We start from the raw sequence: 24083 nt of genomic DNA, 5'->3' as shown, positions 1-24083 counted from the left end.
CAACCCGGGTCATTCTATGATTCTATGTTGACTGTATAGGAGTGAATTTGTTACCTAGCTTTGTAATGGCACAACTGAAAATACTGTGATTGCCCAGTCAAAACAACCTGCAACTGCATGTCTCTTTCCTTTGTACAACGTATGATATTCCACATCTCAGAGGACTCTCCAAAGAGGACAACTTATTTAAATTATCTTAATTTCTATGCTCTACTAACATTAAACCGTTGAGAACAGGTGGCTCAGGAAATTGCTAATGCAATTCAAACCATCTCCCATGTGCAATGCCAGCCTGGACTCGGACAAATGTAGTTCATGAATGAATTACTTTCAATGGCCATTTACCATCCCAATCGAAAGCGTTGGTGACCTCAGTCCAGTTGCTATTGCAGGCAGGTGTGCACATTGTCTCTGCCACCATCACAGCTGGCAATAAATGGTGTTTGCAGATTCAGTGGGGAGGCCAAGGACCAAGTAAGCTTTCTGATGGAAGTGCCATCATGAGTCTGGAGGTGGCCTTCTCAAAAAAGATTGCACTATCATGTCAGAATAAGGTCAACAAAGGCTTGCAGAGCTACCAAGTGATCTGTCTCTTTTCAGTGAACAAGAGAACATCAGTTTAGAAGTTGCTGAATCTGATTGGTTTTACCAGAATTCAGTTTGCTTCACTTTCCTTTACTTCTCCTAGAAAATGGTAAGATACATCTGCCAATGGGAATACCAAAAAAAGCAGAGTATCTTGGAGATGTTTTCTCTGTCTGGGTCAAAACCATAAATATAAACACTCATCTCTGTATCCTGTGTTATTGCAGAAGAAAATTTATCTTTCCCTTCTTGATGATGGAATATAGGTAATTCTTGTAATTCTGATCTCAATATGATTTCTCATGTTTAGAAGAGTGATGGAAAGTGAGCAAAACAGCATTATTCTAGCAGTTCAGAACTCTTGTTTGCTACTAAAAGTGCAGCACAAGGCTTCAAACCTTATCCATGGTGAAAAGTACACCAAGGAATGGGAAGGGTTGGAAGAGGGGACAGAAGACTAGGAAAAAGTCCTGAAAAGTCACAAAAACTGCTCCAGGGGGAACTACAACCAGAGCCAGCCTCCTATTCACTCTGACCTCTTCCTTGGCTGTAAGAGCATCAAAAGCAGCCAACTGGGCTTTCCAGGATCCTCTCAAAGCAGAAAAAATGGCTGTTTTCCTGCTTTCCATTTGCCCTAGGCAACAGCTTGTTTGGCCTGTGTCCTGGGATTTGGATCACTGTTAGGCAAAGTATAAAAGAACTGTGAATCTATATGCTTAGGTGTGCAGGTCTGAAAGTTGAACACACACTGACATTTTATTCCCTCACTAATTGACTGAAACAAATAACACAGAAGTGAACATTTCTGATCTCAAGAGACCTCTAAGAGGGGCTTCACTGCTCACAGCAACGATGTGGAATCCTTTTGCCTGGGCTTGAGGAGGTCTGCTGTGTGACTGGATATTTCCTTTGAAATACGTGAATTTTATACTCTGCTCAGTCAGGACAGGAAGATGATTATAGCTCTACACATTAATACTCTGTCATACTATTTAGCTTAGCATGTGACTGGTAAATCACTAGAAGGACCATGAATGGATGATATCCTTGAGGAAAAACAAATTACAAATGAGCTATTTAGGCAGAGCAGAACACAGCATTTGATTTTTGCAGGTGCAATCAAGAAGTCTTTGTGAGTACAATTAATTACACTTACATATTCAGAAGTGATTATAGAAAAACCTAAGCTGCTCTATCATTGACGAAGTCTACTTACACAACATGCTTGGTGAAGTTCCTGAAATAGATAAATGGGAAGAAATCAGAGATGTCCAGAATGGATATACAAAGGTGCCTGGGAATGTTGCTTTGTATCTACATAGAACATGCAGGTGGATCATCTACATAGATCAGACTAATAACAATAGCAAGTCTCTAAAAAAAAAGCTGAATCTGCGAAGTGAAGACACTTTGCAACTCAGCAGAATTTAGACCTTCTTTAGAAAGTTAATTGTTTAAGAACTGCTTATTTATCCCAACGGAAATTTGGAACATTTCTCCCATAATTTCAGTATTTATTCATGGTTGCAGATTCTTAAATTTCTTTTTACTTTTCTCCAGTTGGGAAAAATTATGACAGTGCAGCTGTCGTAACACTGTGAACACAACCAGAGAGTGACTCACAGCTTAAACAAGGTGAACTTGATATTTGATTTCAGTTTTCTCTACAGACTGTTTCCATCTCTTACCACTAAGCGTGGTGGTCTAGCTGCAGTATGTCAGGAGGTGGAAGATCTAGGCCTTAAAACATTTTCATGAGTTGAAAAATGAAAGATAGAGGAAATTAAATTTTTAGTTATGTACAGACACAAATCCAAGTGCAAGTAAATTGAACCAGCAGTGCTTCAGCAGTATGCACTCCTCAGGGCTGGGCTCACAGGCACTGTTTATCCAATCAGATACAATATAATCTTCAACCACTATCCTATCAAGTACTTGAGGGCACCTCTGATACAGCAAATCACTTTCCCTCTGTCAGCTGGTCATCATCTTCCACTACTGCTGACATCCTTACCTGCTGATCAGAGTATCCACCTGGAGAAATGAGAAGCCTACTTTTTAAAATTGTACCCAGAGTTATCACTCTCCAGATATTCAAACACAGACCATTGCCACTTCATTACTGGGGATTTCTTTCTTCTCCCATTACTGCTTGGAAACCCTTCTCCTTGCAGCAGCTGTCTTAGCAGCATGTCTCCTTCAGTGGACTAATGAAGATAGTAGTAATACCTCCTGTAGATCTGCTACTACCTGTCTCTTTGCAGGATGGCCAATGATGGATCTTCTTCTCCGGTCCTATTACTGCCCTCCCTATGTAGTTGGCCCAAATACTGAGGACATAATTTCTGTGAGGCATCAAGTCCTCTCTCCTGCTCAGAGATAATTTTCCCCCTTATGATCAAAAGACAGGGGATTTCAGGGCTGCCCAATCAGGCAACAGGTATAGGCTCTGACCAAATTAATTTAGAGCTCATTAAAGGAGGCAGGATGTTAGAAACAAAGAAAAAGAGGATGCATAAAAGTCCTCATACCATATTTATCCATGTACATAGAATGGCAGTAGGCACACAGTCATGTCTAAATATGGAATTAGAATCCTAATTCTAGGAGATCTTTAAAAAAAAAAATCTTGCAAGGAATGTTTGCTGGCTTGATTCCTCTAATTATGTGGCTCCCCAGGGGCAGTAAAGTTTTTAACTACTGGGGACAATATCAATTGTTTTTAATCAAAGCTACTAAAATGATGTTTTGCAGTAAGGCTTATACTGCAGAACTGAAATACAGCTAAATGTCTAGATGTCTCAGGAATGCTTAAACACTAGAAAGAATTCTCCTGCTTCTCTGTTCATCCTTAGAAAAGGTCAGAGAAAAATGATCTTTTCTCCCTGCATCATGCTAGGCTTGTAATCCACACAATAGAGCAGATGTGTTTATTGAAGAAGAAACGTGCCCAAGACACTCTCCAGGGAAAATAGTCTCCCATTGGGCTGCACTTTAGAGATACTAAGCAATGTGAAAATTTCTCATGTGAGAAGACATAATTTGGCAGGAATCTCATCCCACAAATGTGAAGGGATTTGTCTCATGCTCTCATTCCTCCTTCAGTCCCACTGACTCTTTCAGAAATTTTACTATAATCCCCTTCTATGGTGAATAGTATGTTTCGCCCACAGGGGAACACAGCGTTGTCCTCTTCCCACAGGGTACAGGTAGAGGTTTTAGGTAGAGGAACATGTTAGAGGCAAAGAGTTTTCTTGTATTCCTTTGATTTAGTCAAAGGACTCCTTCCATGTCATTAGGAATGCCATATTTTGCTACTGGCACAACTATAGCCTAGGACTTCTACTAAGATTCCTGAGATCAACACGCCACTGCCCATTGTTTTGGTTAACCAGAGAGTAGGAATAGAAATACAAATTTTAAAAAATAAACAATAATAAAACATTTTCCTGGTACTGCTTACCCGCTAAGTACACCGAGAACCAAGTTAAGTACAAAAAATGACCCTATGATGATTAGTGTAACAAAATAGATCCAGGGCCAGTCCCTTCCTATGGCATCATTGACCTGGAAGAGTGGAATGATAATTAGTGAGACAAGCTCAGATTCTGAGCACTGCAAGGCTCCAGCCAAAGAGATCCCAAGTCACCAGCAGTGAGATTTTCAATAGCCAGTTTTCTGGAAATTTATGACAGGTTGACATAAGTGATTTTGAATGCCCTCAGGTTGAATTTCTTTGTCAGAGAATAATACCTCTTCTGTTACCTGTATTGTTATTTGCAATGTTTGAACATTTTGTCAAAATGTTTGAGAGCTGATGTGAAACTTAGATGAATTAATATTTTTAATCCCTCTGAAAGAATCCTGGTGACAGGGAAGAACCCTTATTATGGAGTCTTGCCCTGTAGCATTGGAAAAAGGACACCAAAACTGTCAGCTTACCCGCTCAACACACCAAGAACCAGATTTAGAACGAAAAAGGATCCAAAGATGACCAGACTGACAAAATACACCCATGGTAACTCATAGCCCATAGCGTCCTGCATCTGGAAAGACGAAGGAAAGTTAGAAGACAGAGAGGGAAAGCAGAAATGATTAGGCAAGGGAACAGATGGAAAGGTTTGTAAATGGACCCTGTGGTTGGTTTACACATAATCATAGCAAGTGTTTGTGTACATTCTTTCTGATAGGACCTCTCCTTTGATTACCTTTTTTCCTCTAGCTGTTTCCTTACAGGCAGTGACTAATGTAGGCAAAGATATAACCATATGTGTACTGGCACTTCTTTGGATGCTCAGAGTTGTGGACTCACTTTCTAGAGTTTGCTTACAGCACCACAAGAGTCCATCTAGTGACTTTTAAACTTCTAACCACTGCACATACATGTGACTCTCTGCTGCCAGTGAAAACATTGCTAGTTTTTGCTAAGTATTGGCACAGTGTGTTGTCAGACCATATTTACCTCCCATGTGTAGTGCAGGTACATGTACCTCAGAGAGAAGCATGTGGTAACTGAGGGCAAATACTAATCTTTCCCTGACAGTGCTCTGGTAGTCTTCACAGTTTGCCACAGTGAGGGCAGTAGCTGCATGCTTTTGAGGAAGGTCCTTTCAAGGCCCACCACGTTTGGACCTGGTCAAGTGCTTTCTAAAACTTTCTCACAATCTTCCTTTCTCTCCTTTAAAGATTAATCTCTCCTTCAAAATAGTATTCCTACACAACTGCACACTCAGAGAATTTGAGACTGTAAACTGAATGACATGAGCATAGGTCTGGCTTTCACACTACTACGAACTGCAAACTATATCTGCAAATGAAGCAGGCAGACTATTGTTTTAGTACCATAACCTGTATTATGTGTAGAGCAACTCAAGCACATAATAAGATATTGTATATATTCTAAAAGCATCTAGTACATAAATGCTATTTTATCTTGAAGTCTGCTTCAAAGTTCAACATTTTGGAAAGTTGTTAGATATTGTAATAGAATCTTACTTTCATGATGTATCAAAAATATCAGAGTCCCTCTTTACTTTTTGTAAACACTTATCTCCTGAGCCAGACAAAGCATCATTAAAGAAACAGATGGTGGTTAACTTTTCCAGGAGCACTAAAATGATATATGAATGTAAATTGCAGACTTGAAAGTAAAGGCATAAAGCAGCCTAGGTTCCTTTGTCTTCCATGCTTTTGAAAGTTTTACCGTACGCTGTCCTCTCCTTCCAGGAAAATGCTCTCTCTTTTGCAACCTAAGCATTTGTTGTGATCACAGAAGAAATATTCTTCCATACATGGGCACTGAGACACACTTCAGGGGAGGCGATCTGACTCAAGACTCATAATAACTCAGGAAAGGAATTTCAGACCTTCAGTAAGACAAGGCAGGAGATTAACACTAATATAATCAGTTCTTTGTGGATGGAAGTCCATTATCCATTTTTCTTTTGAAGTACAGTCACTAAAGTCCTTGTCTGGCAATAGTCCACAGTCAATGGACTGATCCAGAACTCTATCTCAGAGCTCCTTCATCTGCGACTGAACTGAAGTAGACTCATTAAAAAATAAGCTCAAATTCTGCCTCTGTGAAAACAGTTAATCAGCTTCTTCCTCACAGAATTAATACACTTGGTGGTCAGAAGAGAGTACCTGAACATCTAACAGTCCCTAAACATATTAAGCAGCTTCCCTTTTAATATTTTTGTAGAATTGTTCCGTTAGTTTATAAATAATACTAATTATGTTTGCAAGCCACATTTCATCCCACATGACCAAAAAGTAGACACCTTTGGTGTGAAACACATCAGCACTTTAAAGAGAACAAAATGATACGGTATATAAAGATGGAAGCAAATATTCACCTGAAATCACAGTGTAGAAATGGGGCAGACAAAATGTAACTGCCCAATCTGGAATTAAGTACAGAAGTAAGACTTAACGTTCTATCTCTTCTACAAAAAACACCACTATCTATATAAAGCAATCTGCACAAACAATGAGTATGGATGACTTTGAAAAACTGCCATTAGAATTTACCAGCACAGGCATAATGATGACTTGACTGCCCTCTAATTATGATAGATGGTGATAAAAAAGTCTCAGCTGTATAGTATTTATCTATAGGAAGGGTTTTTTTTTTTTTTTTTTTTTTTTTTTTTGTCAGCTGGGAAAGTCAGCTGGAAAAGTAGAACTTCTCAAAGCTGTGGTATGAATGAATCCTAAACAGCAAATGCCAAGGTGCTGGGTATAGAATTCAGGCACACCCCAGGGTGCCTTTTTTACTACCCTGGAAAGAAGAAATTTCCAGATGGCAAGAAACTTCCATCGTGGCCTGGTAAACTGTTTAACTAGAGTACAGTGTACTCTGGCTATTCCCAATGCCTGCACAATTGCATAACAATCGTATCAGCTAGCATCAGCACAAATTGGTCCTGAAAAATAGACCTGCATTCTGGTACAGCAGAGCATTTGGGACTTCTCAAACCGAACACTTAGGAGGTCAGCTTTCCATCTCCTTTTTATTGCCCAGTCATATACTTAAAGGAGAAGCTGAAAGACAGAGACAGTGATAGTTTTTCAAGCAGATAGAAACCATCAGTATCTGGCAGACAGCTGACTCTCTCTCTCTGTCACTGGACTCCCTCCATTTGGTGCTCTCCTATCTCACTTTCTTCGGTAGAAGGCAAGCTCATTCTATACATTGTGGGACTGAGACACAGGTGAAGGAACGTATATGTTGGTATAACATTACGTATTTGGTAAATTATGTTAAAAAACCCTTTGATGAGGACACAGTACACTGTGACCTTACTATCTGGTCTTGAAAAACATCTACAGGAGAAATGCAGAGATACAGGCTGCTTGGCAGAAGTTGGAGGGAAAAAAAAGAAACAGACTTAACCAAAAGAGTAACAGCAATGTATCAACATTTAAGAAAGTTTAAATTCTTTGGTAAGATTGTATCCTTCCAAATATCTGTAAATGCTTCCTCCAAAATGGAAGTATCCTCAACTCCAGGATGGCCTATCCTCAACTGAACAGTGTTCCCATACAGTTATTGTTAAAAACCTTGCACCTGTGTTTGAGTGAAAGTGCTTCCAGGAAACTTATAATTCTGCAAATATGTAGCTATTAATCACGTATATGCATACACGTATTCTGTTGACTGCAGCTGGAAGCTTTCACAACAATCCTAACTTAGGTGGTAGAGCTGATTTTTCCTAAATATGCTATTGAAGTGGAGAAGCTGCAGAGGGTCATCACAAGATCAGAAGGAGCGTTAGCATTTGCACACTACTGAGTGCAGAAAAACGAGGTCTGCAAAATATATTTTGTATTGTTGTCTGTAGTGAACGGAAAATGTTTCAGTTACAGGGTTACCTCTCCAGGACAGACAGTACAACTCCTGATACGCAGTTCAGCTCTTTGGTCACTGACTGCACTTCTTCTCCGTGAATGTTTGCTATTAACCACATGAATCTCAACAGAAAAGGTAGATAATCTTCTAAATTTACAGTTCTGAACAAAGACTATAAGCCAGTGTGTGTCTGAACTATAATATTGCAGATACAGTAGTCAGGTGGTTGCAAGCTGATGTCAACTAAAGCATGTATGGGACAACTGTTAGGTCAGCTAGAAGCACAGCATTGGTGGGAATCTGCAGATTGCACATAATATACACACATTTATATGTTTTCTGAGTCAAACTGCCCAACCTTTCACAGCTCACATGTCAACACTCACATCTCACTACTCTCAACAGTGAGAAAGTTGGTACATTTCTGAACATTACTGCATCATCTCTCAGAGACCTCAGAGATAAGGATCTTGGATTCTTTCTCATTATTTCCTACATGCCCTCTCTGGTACAGTGAGGGAATAATTTTGGCTCACTATGCTTCAGCTCTTTGAAAGGGCCGACAATAGCAGGACTAGGGGAAATGGATACAAGTTGAAGGAGGGAAGATTTAGGTTGGATGTTAGGGGGAAGTTCTTTACTAGGAGAGTGGTTAGGCCCTGGAACAGGCTGCCCAGGGAGGTTGTGGATGCCCCGTCCTTGGAGGTGTTCAAGGCCAGGTTGGACGGGGCCCTGGGCAACCTGATCTAGTAAATGTGTATGTTTGGTGGCCCTGCCAGGCAGGGGGGTTGGAACTACATGATCCTTGAGGTCCCTTCCAACCCGGGTCATTCTATGATTCTATGATTCAGCTTTCAAATCTGCAAAGTGGGATACTACTTTGCCTCACTGGGTACTGTCAAAGAAACCCTCAGCAACATGATGAAAAGAGGGTATTTCAGCATATCAGAGGTCTGATGAACTTTAGTGTACTGGGGAAGAGTTCTTCCTTTGCCAAGCATCCTATCACTATCACTATCATGACCATAGCATTTCAACCTCCAGTTGAAGGCTTTTCACTCAATGATACAGATAATCTCCTAGAAATAACACCAGGATTTCTGATTCTGTAGTTTGTTGATCACAGTTACAACCATCAGTTTCAGCAGGGACCAGGGAATGAAAGTCTGTTTACGTCTATAAATAGACCTTTGTGCCTATGTCTTCTGGTTCTTCAGAAGACAGGTGAAGACATATTGGTAAAGCCACAGCAGAGATGCACGCCTTACTTTTCTAGAATTTTTTTTTTTTTCCCCCTGGGAAAACAGTCTGGCACATTTTGCAAGCATCTCATTCATTACACAGGCATCATAGTTCAAAGAGAATGTTAGATGCATATTAGCTATTAACATAATGGTTGAGCATCACCAAGCATATAGTGGAGGTCTTTCAGTCACTTTAATGGCAGGGGTAGACACAATTCACTAAATTCTGCTGACTTTACGGTTCACACACCCACACCCTGACACTTTGTGTTAGACGTCTTTCAAAATTAACTGAAAGTTACAGGAAAAGTTTAATCCATCACAGAAGGGCAGCTGTCACTGGAAAGCAGCAAGCTGAAGAAAATAATGAAGCCCATCTTGTTCAGTGCACAATACTGGAGAGCTGCAACTTAATGGAAAGTAAGTTAGCCAGGACACCAAGGCTAGGCTTCTATTTCTTGAATAAATTGCTAATTGATTTCTAATGACTACAGAATGTTATGATAGCACTTTTTAAATACAAGTCAAGTGCTTCAAGTATTCTATAATGAAGTGTATAACCTTTCACAGAATAGCATTAATCAAGAGGAGCAGAGTACTCAATAAAATTAAAGGGCAGTAAATTTGGAAATTTTGTGTACAAATGCTGTTTTATGCAGCCTACCTGTGGAGTTCACTGCCTTGGGAAATCATCTACACAAATGTAATGGTTATGGCCAGTAGCAAGATCTCTAGTCTTTTTTCTAACAATATAAAATTGGAGAATATCAGGAGCAAGAGACAGCAGAAAGAAGAGGTAACAATTGTCACTGAACGTATCTTCTTACTTGAAGCCTTCATTTTGAAACCATCTTTTCCAGGAAAAGTACTAAATCACTTTCATAACTTTAAGGATGCATAGAAGTGGTTTCCTCAGCTTAGATCAAAGATCAAATGGTAGCCTACTGGCAGGCATGGCTCAGGTGATACACAAAGGGCCATGCGTATACTAAAGTGAGATTTAGATATTTATCATTGATCAATTTACAAAGTAAAGAGGTTTGGATTAAAACATAAATTTTCCTTTTCTACTCCCTCTTTCCTTCTTTTCAGATTGATATTTGGGTGAATGCATTTCATTCACATGTATGCTCATGGAACTACATCTTTATACTTAGCTTAAGCAACACTAGAAGCATTTTTGATAGGATGATGTACTGTTTTGCACCATAAGGGAAAAATGTTTTCCCCAATTTTTTTTAGTCAGAACTCGGGTACAAAAACAATTAAAATAAACAGGGAATGGAACTTCACTCTTCACAGCTATGGCTGAGTTGACAATGCTAAAGAAAAAAAAAGTCTACATTATAGATAGTCAGTAAATCATAGAATGGTTTAGGCTGGAAGGGACCTTAAAGATTAGCAGGTTCCAACCCTCCTGCTATAGGCAGGGACACCTTCCACTAGACCAGGTTGCTCAAAGCCTCATCCAGCCTGCCCTTGAACACCTCCAGGGATGGGGCATACACAGCTTGTCTGGGCAATCTGTTCCAGTGCCTCACCACCCTCACAGTGAAAAATTTCTTCCTAATGTCTAGTCTAAATTTACCCTCTTTTAGCTTATACCCATTACCCCTTGTCCTCTCACTACACTCCCTGGTAAAGAGTGCCTCCCCATCTCTCCTGTAGGCCCCCTTCAGGTACTGGAAGGCTGCTATAAGATGTCCTCGGAGCCTTCTTTTCTCCAGGCTGAACAACCCCAACTCTCTCAGCCTGTCCTCATCCCGTCTCTGTCAGCCTGTCCTTGTACGGGAGGTGCGCCAGCCCTCTGACCATCTTCATGGCCCTCCTCTGGACTCACTCCAACAGGTTCATGTCTTCCTTATGTTGGGAGCCTCAGAGCTGGTTGCAGGACTCCAGGTGGCGTCTCACATGAGCAGAGTAGAGGGGGAGAATCACCTCCCTCGACCTGCTGGTCACAATTCTTCTGATGCAGCCCAGGACATGGTTGGCTTTCTGGGCTGCAAGTGCACATTGCCGGGTCATGTCAAGCTTCTCATCAACCAACACCCCCAAGTCCTTCTCCTCAGGGCTGCTCTCAAGCCATTCTCCGCCCAGCCTGTATTTGTGCTTGGGACTGCCCTGACCCACGTGCAGGACCTTGCACTCGGCCATGTTGAACTGCATGAGGTTTGCATTGGCCCACCTCTCAAGCCTGTCAAGGTCCCTCTGGATGGCATCCCTTCCATGCAGCGTATTGACTGCACCACACAGCTTGGTGTTGTCAGCAAACTTGCTGAGGGTGCACTCGATTCCACTGTCCATGTCACCAACCAAGATGTTAAGTAACACTGGTCCCAATACTGACCCCTGAGGAATGTCACTTGTCACTGACCTCCACTTGGACATTGAGCCATTGAGCAACTTTGAGTGTGACCATCCAGCCAATTCCTTATCCACCAAGTGGTCCTTCAGTCAAAACCACATCTCTCCAATTTAGAGACAAGGATGTCACATGGGACAGTGTCAAAGGCTTTGCACAAGTACAGGTAGATGATGTCAGTTGCTCTTCCCTTATCCACCAACGCTGTGACCCTCTTGCAGAAGGCCACCAAATTTGTCAGGCACAATTTGCCCTTAGTGAAGCCATGCAGGCTGTCACCAGTCACCTCCTTATTTATCATGTACCTGTGCACAGTTTCCAGGAGGATCTGCTCCATGATATTGCCAGGCACCGAGGTGAGACTGACCAGCCTGGAGTTTCCTGGGTCTTCCTTATCTCCCTTTTTAAAAATGGGAGTTACGTTTCCTCTTTTCCAGTCAGTAGGAACTTCACTGGACTGTCATGGCTTCTCAAATATGATGGACAGTGGCTTAGCAAATTCATATGACAATTCCTTCAGGACCTGTAGATGCATTTCATCAGGTCCTAGGGACTTGTGCACCTTCAGGTTCCTTAGATGTTCTCAAACCTGACCTTCTCCTACAGTGGGCCATTCTTCATTCTCCCAGTCGCTGCCTTTGCCTTCTGTGACCTGGTAAGTGTGGCTTGAGCACTTGTCAGTGAAGACTGAGGTAAAGAGGTTGAGTACCTCAGCCTTCTCCATATCCTGGGTAACCAGGTCTTCCATTTCCTTCCAGAGAGAGCCCACATTTTCCCTAGTCTTTCTTTTATCACTGACCTACCTATAGGAGCTCTTCTTGTTGCCTTTGATGTCCCTGGCCAGATTTAATTTTGCCAGGGCTTTAGCTTTCCTAACCTGATCCCTGGCTGCTCAGACAGTTTCTCTGTATTCCTCCCAGGCTACCTGTCCTTGCTTACACCCTCTGTAGGCTTCCTTTTTTTGTTTGAGTTTGTCCAGGAGCTCCTTGTTCATCCATGCAGGCCCCCTGGCATCTTTGCCTGCCTTCCTCTTTGTTGGGATGCATTGCTCATGAGCTTGGAGGAGGTAATCCTTGAATATTAACCAGCTTTCTCAAGCCCGCTTCCCTCCAGGGCTTTATTCCACGGTACTCTACCAAGCAGATCCCTGAAATGCCAAAGTCTGCTCTCCTGAAGTCCAGGGCATAGAGTTTGCTGTATGCTCTCCTCACCGCTCAAAGGATCTTGAGCTCCACCATTTCATGGTTACTGCAGCCCAGGCTGCCCTTGAGCTTCACATTCCCCATGAGCCCTTCCTTGTTGGTGAGAACAAGGTCCAGCATAGCACCTCTCATCATTGGCTCCTTTGCCACTTGGAGAAAGACGTTATCATCAACACATTCCAGTAACCTCCTGGCTTGCTTATGCTGTGCTGTGTTGTTCTTCCCACAGATATCAGGGTAGTCGAAGTTCCCCATGAGGACCAGGGCTTATGAAAAATGAGGCTGCTCCTATCTGTCTATATAGGGCCTCATCCACTTGGTCTTCCTGGTTGGGTGACCTGTAGCAGACTCCCACTATAATGCCATCTGTCCCTGCCCGCCCTTTAATCCTGACCCACAAGCTCTTGATTGTCTCCTTGTCCATCCCCAGGTGAAGCTCCATGCACTCCAGCTGGTCATTGACAGAGGGTGATGCCCCTTTCTCATCTCCCCTGCCTGTCCTTCCTATAGAGCCTGTATCCCTCCATTCCAACATTCCAGTCACAGGATCCATCCCACCACGTCTCTGTGATTCCAGTGAGATCATAGCCCTGCAGGTGTGTGCACTTCTCCAACTTGTTTTTTCCCTGTGCTATGTGTGTTTGCACAGAGGCACTTAGGTTGGGCTCCCGATGAGGCTGCACTTCCTACGTGCTGCTCTTAAAGTGCTCTCCTGGTGGCCTGAGATCCTTCTCCAGGCTCTGGGCATCTATTGCTGGCTCTGGCATCAAGCTGGTAGGAGTGGGGTGGATTGAGGTTCCCCTCCCCCACCAATTTTAATTTAAAGCCTTCTTCAACAGGTTGACAAGCCTATGACCTACATCTTAGGCAATGACTATGTGACATTCCTACTATTATATTATTTCTTTGGCTTCCATTATACCTTCATGTTGATTTCACAATAGTTAAAGCTTTGCTTTGTTTCTGAAACTTCACAGAGTGACTAAAATGCTTTGCATTCACACAGTCAGGAAACAAAAAAGGTCTCATAAAACCAGTGTAACCCTTCAGAAGTAACTAAGGTGGGGTGAATTTCCCAGAAAGTGTCCAGATAAATTTGTCCAGTGAAGAAGAAAAACTTTGAAAGATTCATTTTTCTACCTTTCTTCATGCTAGATATATTACATCAGCAGAAATAGCAGAGGAACAAAATACTCATCCCAAATAAGAAAAAGGATATTGCTGGATGTCCTTAGGAACATCCAGCCAACAACTATAATAGTATGCAATAGCATGATTTTTGAGGCTGCTCTACAAACAAAAAATAAATTATTTGTTCAAGGAATCATTCTCTTGTAGTTAATTTCTCAACTGCAGAGCTGATTTCAGCTTAGGAACACCTCAGCCCTGCAGCACTTGCAGTCATTTCCTTGAAAGTTCTTGCTAGTAGTTGGAGCAAGCAGAAGACTTGTGATGTGAAGGTTTGACTCCTTTCTTTCTCTCAATTTCTCCTTAGAGATCTGAGATGTCTGGCAACTTTCTCTCTAGCAGTCATGCTCTTAAACAACTCATAGGTAGGTAATTGGACTGTGACTACTGAAACCATGACACAAATAAACCAACCCCAAAATATGCAAAAATTTGTTACTGTTGGTTAGCTCTGGCAACAAATCCTGCACTCTGTATTTTTCTCTCATCTCTAAACAATACACTGCTTTTGTTATACCATTTTTTTTCCTGTAATACTTGTGATAAATGCATTAATTATGCATTTGCAACTTATTGTAAGCCCCATTACTCTTAATTTTGCTTTTAACAAGGAAATTACTCATTCACAATTTCTAACTTTTCCACAAAACTTTAAATGCTTAAAAGAAGTCCCAGAAAGATTTTTATAAAGTAACGCAGAACTAAAAGTGCATTAAAAAGGGACATGCTACTAAAATTGACTTTTTATGTATGTTAGTCTCCATAAGCCGTATTTTGAACCTGTAGGGCAAACCATGGTATTGCTTCTTTAGTGCTGAAATCCTGCACATGCTGAATCTGCTGATTTGTTTGGAGCCTGAATGCTGTAAGGCTGCTGCATCTCATATTAATAAAGACACGAAAAAAAGCACATTTTTACTTGAGAAATTCCTGGCTGGTCTCCACATACACCTCAAGTGAGGCTATAGACATCATGTATCCATCTGACTTCACTGTTCATAGAAGGAGCAAGAAAAGGATCATATTTCCCATCACCCATCATATATCCTTAAAGCTGGATTTACACTTAGTGCATTATTATACTAAGGAGGAAGATTCAACCTTGCAGATCCTTCAATATTTAAAATCTAATTAGTTGTTTTTGCTTGGTTGGTTTTTAATCCAGTACTCATGTATGTGCATGATTTAAGGCATATGAATAACTCCATTGAAGTCAACAGTCAATATTATTGTTACCAGCAAAACCAAAACTGATATGCAGAAATGCTTTTCTTGAATGGGATGGCGCACAAGATTGGGAGATATATATGATAAGAAGCTAATTTTCTGAAATACCCTGGGAAAACATAGAAGTTTAATGTACATAGTGACTAAAAAATGACAAAAATATTTAAGCACTTCACTCTAGACTTTCTAGTGCATCACGAGGAGTCTTTCAACTTATCTTGTCAACCGGAAATACCCTTTCAGCCTTCCTGAGGCTTTAAGATAGGTGATAAGGAGTGGGAATTTAAGATCTCAGAGCTAACTCAAGGCAAAAGAACAGAGGTAGGAGTAAAAAAAAAAATAAATACAAAGCTCTGAATCTTCTAATAAGCAAGAATATAAAAACTAAAATAAACTAGACTTACTTTTATGAACTTAGGAACAATGGAACAGAATTGCTTCTGCATCACTTAAAATATAAGCAAAGCAGTCCAGATGCTTTTGCTCTTATTCTGGGTAGAAATTCTTTCTAAGCATACACGTCCTAATAGTCTTAAAGGGACTCGAAGCCACAGTTGCTCCTTACGACTGTTCTGAAATACTCTGCGTTTTGTAGCTGGCACTATCAGATGGATGCAAAGGAAAGACTGGTGAGTTCCACGTAGCTTCAGTCGGAACTGATGACACTCAAAGGAAATTGCAGTGCTTGAGCAGTTGCTCCTGTTAAAAAATATTTGTTTTGACAATCACATTTATTTTATTTTATTTTGAAGTACTGAAAGAGAAGGCAAATTTTCTTCTCAGTTGTTTTTTTCCAAGCACTTATTTTTAAGCCTCTTTTTACTGTATTACCTCAATTATGGAATTTTATAAATTCCATGTGTGTGTTCTATATAAACATATAGGCATCTGTAGTCTTTTACTCAGAGAGTCTTCAGGAGAAAGGCAAAACAGAGCTGGCTGAAGAGAAGTGCAAAGGGATCACTAGCCATGGAAGAAAATGCTCCAGACAGGTTATTCTGCTATACTATCACTGTAGGATAAAAGCAAATAATGTAGTCAAGATTCGTCATATGTGGGCAGTGAGAACAATAATAAGATTCCTATGTGTACCTTGGTTCTCTATGCTTTGTAGTGATGGAAAGAGCAAATTAGAATTCCACTCTGAGCTAGAAATATTGGCAATTTCTACTGAACTCTCTGCAGGAGCTAAATGGAGCCATTAACTGAGAAAGGACTGCCTCGATTAGGACAACAGAAATATCAAGGGAACAGACTAATTTGCAACAGAGAACCCTTGAGAAAGAATCAAAGAAACTGCAGCAGTGGAAGATGAGTCCAGAATAGAGAAAGGGAAGGGGGTAGACAGATCTGAGAAGATGGATTCTGCAGACTTTGCTCCTTCACCCCTGCTAACAAAGGCTATGTTGAATCTACTGTAGATGTCCTCACCCCAGTATACCTGCTCAGATCCAGGTGAACCATAATTCTTGGTTTATTTTAGAAAAACTTTGATTATGGCTATAATTCATTGCTGTGCTGACTGATCTCCCTCACAAGAGGGTGGAGTCTCCAGAACTGAGCAAGCTTCCCCCATAGCACTGTAGAGAAGACAAGTGAAAGCAATGCTGGGCTCAACCTCAGTCATGAGGGCACATGCTCCTGCAAAAGATACACCTTGACTGGCTAGAACTTCTTGGGGAGACTGTGTAAAGGCAAGAGTCGTGCAGAAGAGCCCTACAAGGCTGCTGCAACCTGTGCAAGAACAAGTTTAGAGCGGAGATCTAGAAGAACTGCCTTACAGCCATGTCAGCTGCTTTATGGCAAACTGGAAACATCTAAAATAGCTGTTTGAACTTCTCTGAAGTTATACAATCACAGTGGAATGCCATTTGCTGTTATATGAACTCCTTCCAATGAAAAACACATAAAAGATGTGAAGCAAACGGTATCTGCTTTTTGTTGCATACAGTAGGTGGGGAGTGCATTGCTACCAGTAGAATTTGCCAAGCTTATTTCTTTATAACAGCATTGAGTCATATTTTCATCACTCATTAAATACTAGCACCACCTTTTCAAGGATATCTGTAGTATCTCAGCTGGGAAAGACTGTATAAAGTCTGAGACTATAAAAACCCCAACTTTCAACTACCTAGCACCAGATTACTGATACTGTATGCTGACACTGAATCCTTCCACTGTCTTTTTTAGCCCCCAGTGTATAACCAATGGACTATACGACATTATTTCACTCTTTAGTAAAGTTCTATATTAATATTTCAGCTGTTTTTGGTTTGGGTACACATTGCTTTTTGCAGGCAGCTGTTCTTTAACAGCCTGAGCTATTATGGGAAAGATAAGGTCTTTGTCTGAGAGTGGGAATAGAATTAACACTTGCATTCAAATACCAGGAGGTCAAAATGTCTGTGGCACACAATGATTGAGCTGAACTGTTTTTCCATTGCAAGATATATCTGTTGAAAATGCTTACTGATCCCATACTTCTACCACATGGTAGTTTGTGTTTGAGAGGTAGGGAGGCGATACTGGCTTGGGTGTGTTTACTACTGTCTTAATTAAATCTGTAATTTTAAATGGCCTCACACAAGTTTACTGTATGACTTCACCTGATGGCTAGGGCCACTGCCATTTGACTTCACACTTTTTATTTTAAAATAAAGGAAAAAAGCTAGGCTCTCCCTTGACTTAAAGAAAACAGCAGTGTTACTGGGTGTTATTTTCACAAAGCTGCACCATTTACTAGCACTAGTAATGTTCCAAAGGGACGTGGATTACCATGGCAAATCAATGAGCTGAAAAATGGTTTTTGCTGACAAAATCTCTGCATATTAAATTGTTAGTGCAAGTACCAGTGGGAAACTCCTATAGTCAACTATACTACAGGAGGGAAAACAGAAACAATCAGGAAGTTACCATTTACACCTCCTCCCACCCCACCTGTACTCTTTCTGCTTCTTGTGGGACTTCCCTATTTTTCTGTGAAAATTGGAGGGGGCTGCATACCTCTGCAGCATGTTTGGCAATACAGGGATTCTGAACTCCCACTGAAAACATTAGTTACACAGCGAGAATTCCTTACATAAAAGACAAATTCTGAGCTCCAAGAAGCCTTGTGCTTTGCCACCTCAGTCTCTTTCTCCAGGTTTAATATGCAAAAGCCAAAAAAATAATTAAATGTATTTCAATTCAGTTTAACATAGAACATGCTACCTAAAAGTGAAATATTGAAATTCATTTATTGCCAAGTGATAAAGCAACTCACATGCTAGAGTGTGCTGGAACTGTTGCACTTTGAGGATATAAATAGTTATCTCTAATCTATTTTGTCAAAAGTTTTTGAGTTTGTTGCTTGTTCGTTTGCTTGTTGTTTCGTTTTGGTTTTTGTTTTGTCTTGGGGTTTGGTTTTTTTTTTTGTGTTATAGTTTTGTCTTTTTTTTTTCAGTGGTGGCTCAGGTCACTCTCTGTCTGCATTGAGGCTGACTGTGCCATACAGACCAGCTGGGAAAGAATAGGCCATACACTGACCCAGGCAGAGCCTGAAAGACACCAGGACCAGACTCTGAGCAGGTCTTCAGGACATTCCACAAACACAGCTTGGAGTCTAGTGTCAAGCCATTGCTCTTGATCCATTCTGCTTGTTGATATAGATGGCTGACAGACCATTTTCCTGACCTCTTCCCCACTCAACAGCCAACATCAATAGTGACATTACTTCTGCCTTCTTATGACACTACTCTCCTTTGTTCCTGAATAGTAGATCTACTTAGAGGAGATTCACGTCATTAATCCATCTGCAGCGTTCTGCCAAAGTCAGGTCCCTATTCAGGTAACAGCATCCATTAAGGCTCTCCATACCCTCACATGCATGGGTTACCTTGTTGGGTGAATTTGCAATTTGCAGAAATGCCAGGTAGTGACCTCCAAAAATTATTTGGACTTGTGTGAATTAATCAGGATTTGAATTCAGGTCTCCAGAGGCAAAAGTCACAGAGCTTTATGTTAGTTGTCTTGTTCCCACATAAGTGCAGATAGCTTTATTTTTTTTTTCCTTTTAAAAGAAAAAGGTTGATCTTTGAAAAAGTCATCCAAAAGCCCAAAGGCTATTTAGCCGCAGGTCTGATAGTTCTTTCATTATAGCTGCTGTAGCAGTTTCATCTCTTGCTGCTGCTCAGTTATTTAAAAACCTTTTCATCCTTTAAAGGCTTTGGAAATTCACTCCAAAAGAATAAAGTGCTGATTTCAAGCATGAAAATATCCCCTAGAATGGTGAGTTTCCAAATCTAAAGATTTAATTTTATCTTAAAATTTTGGGCTATCCCTTCCTGCCTCTGTTTATTTTTCATTTACATTTGTATGGCTGATTATCCAGAAAGGATTTTGTGCTTGTTTTACTGCATTGCTGTCTGACAACTGCTTCTATTTATCTTGGTGCAGACTGATAGTAAATTCTGCCACAAGTATACCAGAACAGCAGTTATTGCTGCATGCACAGGAATAGACAAGCACATACTGTTCGTTGATTTACATAGTCAGTTAAGTCCTTAAAAATAAAGATAGTGAAAAACAGTACTGTAAGCTGTAGGTAATCACTACCTTCTTTAATAAGTGGAGGCATGACTGCCAATTCTTCTTTTGCACTTGATCAGTATTACCCCAGTTTCCTTTGTAGCCAGTTCCCAATCTACGATATACCTAGAAATCCATTCTACGTTTTAGATGATGAAGCCAGTTTTCATTTGTGAAAATTCTCAAATAAAATGTACAATATCTAGAACGCATAGCACATAGCTGATAAACCTTCATCTGACAGGCACATTAGCCACTCACTAGAGGTTTGCTGGAGAAGCTACTATCAAAGAGCCCAAATGAGGTACAACTGCATTATCAGCAGACAAGACTGCCCCTTCTTTTTTTCTTGTGAGTCTTATCAGCAGCATGATGTAGGCAAGATCAGCACAATGTCCAGGACTGATTTCTTCTAGATATGCTTTGAAAAGCCACTGTGTGGTTTTCCTGTGGTAAATATTCCTCTGATAGTGTCCTCAACCTTTCATTTTCTACTTCTGGTCACTTTGTATCTTTAGGGAGATGTGCCCAATATTGTTTCTAGACCTCCAATTTGGGTCCAGCTCAGAGGACTGGATTTAGGAAGAGACAGTTCTAGAGGAGGCCATGGGTGCAGCTAACCTATATACTTATGATGGTATGACCACCCATCATACTGAGCTCTCAAGTCCTGCTTAGTCAGAAATCCCACTGAAATCAAGGAATAAAGCCAATATTAGTGGAACAATAGTCTTTCCAGGCAGGAAAGACTTATTATTCACAGTAAGACAGGTGAGGATTTAGTTATATTGCCCTTTGTCTTGAAAACAAGATGTTGAAACAAATTAAACTCAAAATAAATGTGTTTTATAAATAGTCAGTTCCAGAGTCAACACTTGTGTTCTGACCTTGTGCATATTTCCATCTTTTTCTTTCTCAGGGTCTAGATAATGAACCGAAGTCTGTTACTTGTGAATTTGTCTAGTGGATATTGGTCCAAACTTAACAACTCTGAAGATGATTGTTTCAGAAGGCAATGATCGCCACTGCTCAAAAAGCTGGTAGCAGGGCCCAAGTAGTGCACCCACAAACAGAGGCACTCAAAATACTAAGTCACATGTAAGTGCCCCAGTTGCTTTGCTCTTAATTTTATAGCTCTAGGATAAAAGATTAAAGACAGAAAAGGTCTCTGTGGTGATTAGACAGCAGCAATTAGGAAACAGTCTAAGGCAGAACAAAAGAAGAAAGAACAGAGAAAGGGCAACAGAAAGACAGGGCTAATAAAGAAGTCCTTCCCACGCAGGAGCACTGGGCAGAGGGTCTCCATTAACACCTCCTCGTAACCAACCCAAAGAAGCTTATTTGTCATGGAGAGTTTCTTTCCCTGCAGACAAAGAGGACTGAGAGGTCCAAAGTTGAGGTCTGAAGGGCTCATTAAAACCTCCTTTAACACAATAAGTGTCTATTTTGCTTTGAGCAAATGTTCAGTAGCAGGTTTATGTGGCAGGTCGCCAGCAAGTCACTGCTATTTCTCACTTTCAGCAGTGCAGGCAACCATGAGAGTTGCACATGCAGTCGTTGATGAGAAAAAGGAAAACAGATTTAGGTCAGCATTTAGGCAAATTAAGTGTGGACACTGCTTTTTCAGTGCATTAAGGCTGTGGCCCTTCAGTGCTCTGAACTATGGGCCCTCTCCCCTTATCCACCACTGCTACAGCAGATAGAGATGAAATAACCTCTGCAATCACAGAGATGGGTTGCTCATACTTGCGTGCTTATTCTTTGTAAATTTTTCATATCCATGCAAAACTCTGCCAAAAAGATGATTAAAAAACCTCAACCCCACAACAATAAAAGCCCAGCATTTTCTTGGAGGGGATGTGAGGGGAATAAACATGATGGAAACATGTAGACAGATATATTCTTAGAATCAGATCATTCTCTTGTGTGGAAAGCCTTACTGATTCAAGCCTAAGTGCTGCAAAAATAAAGGGTTAGAAGGAAAAACAGCTGGCAAAAATTTGGGGTTGCAGCTCTGCATTTAATGTCTTCCACTTTGTGGCAATATGTCTGTATTCCTCACATCATCTTCCCCATTGGCTGCAACAGGCTGTGGGGGATGAGAAAAGCTCACAAGATATGTCAGTGCTGTCAGCAATGTAAATTATATCTGTTGTCCATTTTTTACCATTTTGATTTAATGATGGGAATTGTAAGGGTGACCGTAAGCTCTAGTTTCAAGCTCATTTAGTGACTCTTGGAAATACAATCTCACAGATTCAGAGATGGAAAGATATTCCAGGACAGCCTGTTTAACCCACTGCATCTATATATGCTACTTTGTGTTGTCCTTGGGGATGTGATGCTTTTGAATGATTCTACTGATTCAATCTCACTACATTGTGGTAGATCTACTGCACTGTTTTAGACTTCTAAAATGTTTACTTGCCTAGGTGCTGGGCAAGCCTATCAAGGATTGTTCAGTTAAATTTGAGGGAGTCAACTTATTATGTGTCAGTTCAGGCATCTCTTCCAGGAACAGGTCAGAACCCTGGATCTCATCCAGACCTGGCTTTAGTCCATCTATAATAATACCACACTCTTTAGTTTACAGTTAGAGCCTTGAGGTAAACTGTCCCTGGAGGCACTGCATGTTATTTTCAGAGACTCAACCAAGTATTCTGAAGCATTGTCCAAATGACATGGGACAAAGCCAATACTCTTAAAATGATGGCAGGCTCAAGGCTGCTCATTACTAATAATCAACAAGCAGATCAAGCAGAATTAGTCAATCGTAGAATTCAAGCTGTAATAGGTAAGCTGTATGCAGAACACCTCAGGAGCAGGTTCTCCACTACCCAGCAGTGTGAATAGCCCAAGGCAACAATGTATGGTTGCATTTTGCACTTGCTCTGCACTCTGTTTTCATTTGTATATATGATTGCTTAGATACAGGGGAGTGGAGAGACCAGGCACATAATACTGAGGCTGCAGTGGGCAGTTTTGCATGCAGTGTCACAGGGCTCCAGCTGCAGAAAGCACATTTCACACTAAGATGAAAGCCTTTCTAGAGACAGGGCACTGTCCAAATTGTATTTAACTCATAAGCGAAACTTCCCCTGAAGGACAGTAACAAATGGATCAAAAATAATTAAAAAGAAGCCCCATTAAGGAAGGTTGAAAGAACTGAATCTGCTCAGATTAGAAAAAGATTAAGGGAAGACAACAAATGCCTACAAATACTTAAACTGTATGTTACAAACTGCACAGGGATTAGTTTTCTTCCTTAGTCAACAAGACAATAAGAAATAACAGACTGCAGCAGAGACTGACTACAAAATACCAAATGACTCAATTTGTGACATTAGGATTTGCATCTGCTGCTGGAAGTTTCCAAGACTGAGGGGTCTTCAGAAATGGGCCTTGGTGCCTGCACAAGGGAGTGAGCTTCTAATGCTGGCTCATCATACATTAATAAGAGTTTTGAGAATAACAAACTCAATCTTTCTACGCTGCATAGGAAAAAATATGATGTAACATATCATAACTGCATACGAGACAAAGCCACCTGGAAGTTATACTGGGCCAAAGTAACCCTTGTAAGACTGAGGCAGTTTAGGAGAGGCGCTCCTATAAACACCTAATAAAGTGTTGCTCCCTTCAACAAAGATCAATTCTTCAGTGAAGAGTCAACAAGGTTGTTTTGCACAGATTTTCCTCCTGTCCAATATAGTTATTTTACATTAAAAATTTGGCTCCTTGTAAGTAATTATCTTACCTGCCACTATAGCAGTGTCAAACTGTTTTCCTTAACATTTTCTTTCACACTTCAAAAGAAGCCAATCTACTCACAATTCTTATCTGCTGAGTGAGAGAGGAGATTGGGAGGTGTATTGATGTTATTGATGTCAAGTCCTTCTAGAGAATAAAAGTTTATTGCTTTCCTGTCTCTGATTATCTTTTTGTGAGGATGGGGATCACAGGCTGGGAAACAGTGCTCCATGAGAGGAGACAGGCTTCGTTACAGAGGTAAAAAGCTGGAGGAGGCATGAGGGGAAGCATGAAGAAGGAAGCAGGAAAATGAAAGTAAAATTTGAAGAGCTACTAAGTGGATTAGGAGTCCAGGGCTTGTGGAAAGTCATACAGCTTTCTAACTCTTAAACATGCAGGTTTAACCTTGCAAAGTGTGGCACAAGACAGGTTTCATGAAATTGCTAGTATACTTTTCAGGGCAACATGCTGAAACATGCTAAGTTCCTTCCATTCCCATGGAGAGGAATGCAGAGTTCTAGGTATCTTTCAAAAGCTATTTTTCAGAAAATAGGAAAATAGAATTGAAAAGCACTTATAGAAAAGTTCAAGTCAAGTCATCTAAA

General features: G+C 40.8%; 1 protein-coding gene across 1 annotated transcript in view; it reads right to left on the bottom strand.

Annotated features, from left to right (window-relative positions):
* Positions 1-4527: 4527 nt before the first annotated feature.
* LOC104471891 (voltage-dependent L-type calcium channel subunit alpha-1C-like) overlaps positions 4528-24083 on the bottom strand; it is a gene marked incomplete at both ends in the record, with an annotated part of 53915 nt that continues 34359 nt past the window's right edge. The window contains one exon of the mRNA XM_010087389.1: positions 4528-4631. Within this exon, the coding sequence (XP_010085691.1) occupies positions 4528-4631 (104 nt within the window). The remainder of the gene's footprint in view (positions 4632-24083) is intronic.

Source organism: Pterocles gutturalis, unplaced genomic scaffold, assembly GCF_000699245.1.
Source record: "Pterocles gutturalis isolate BGI_N339 unplaced genomic scaffold, ASM69924v1 scaffold8466, whole genome shotgun sequence".
In the NCBI taxonomy this organism is placed as follows: domain Eukaryota; kingdom Metazoa; phylum Chordata; class Aves; order Pterocliformes; family Pteroclidae; genus Pterocles; species Pterocles gutturalis.
The sequence above is the reverse complement of the archived record's forward strand: the minus strand, read 5'-3'. Positions and strand labels throughout refer to the sequence as shown.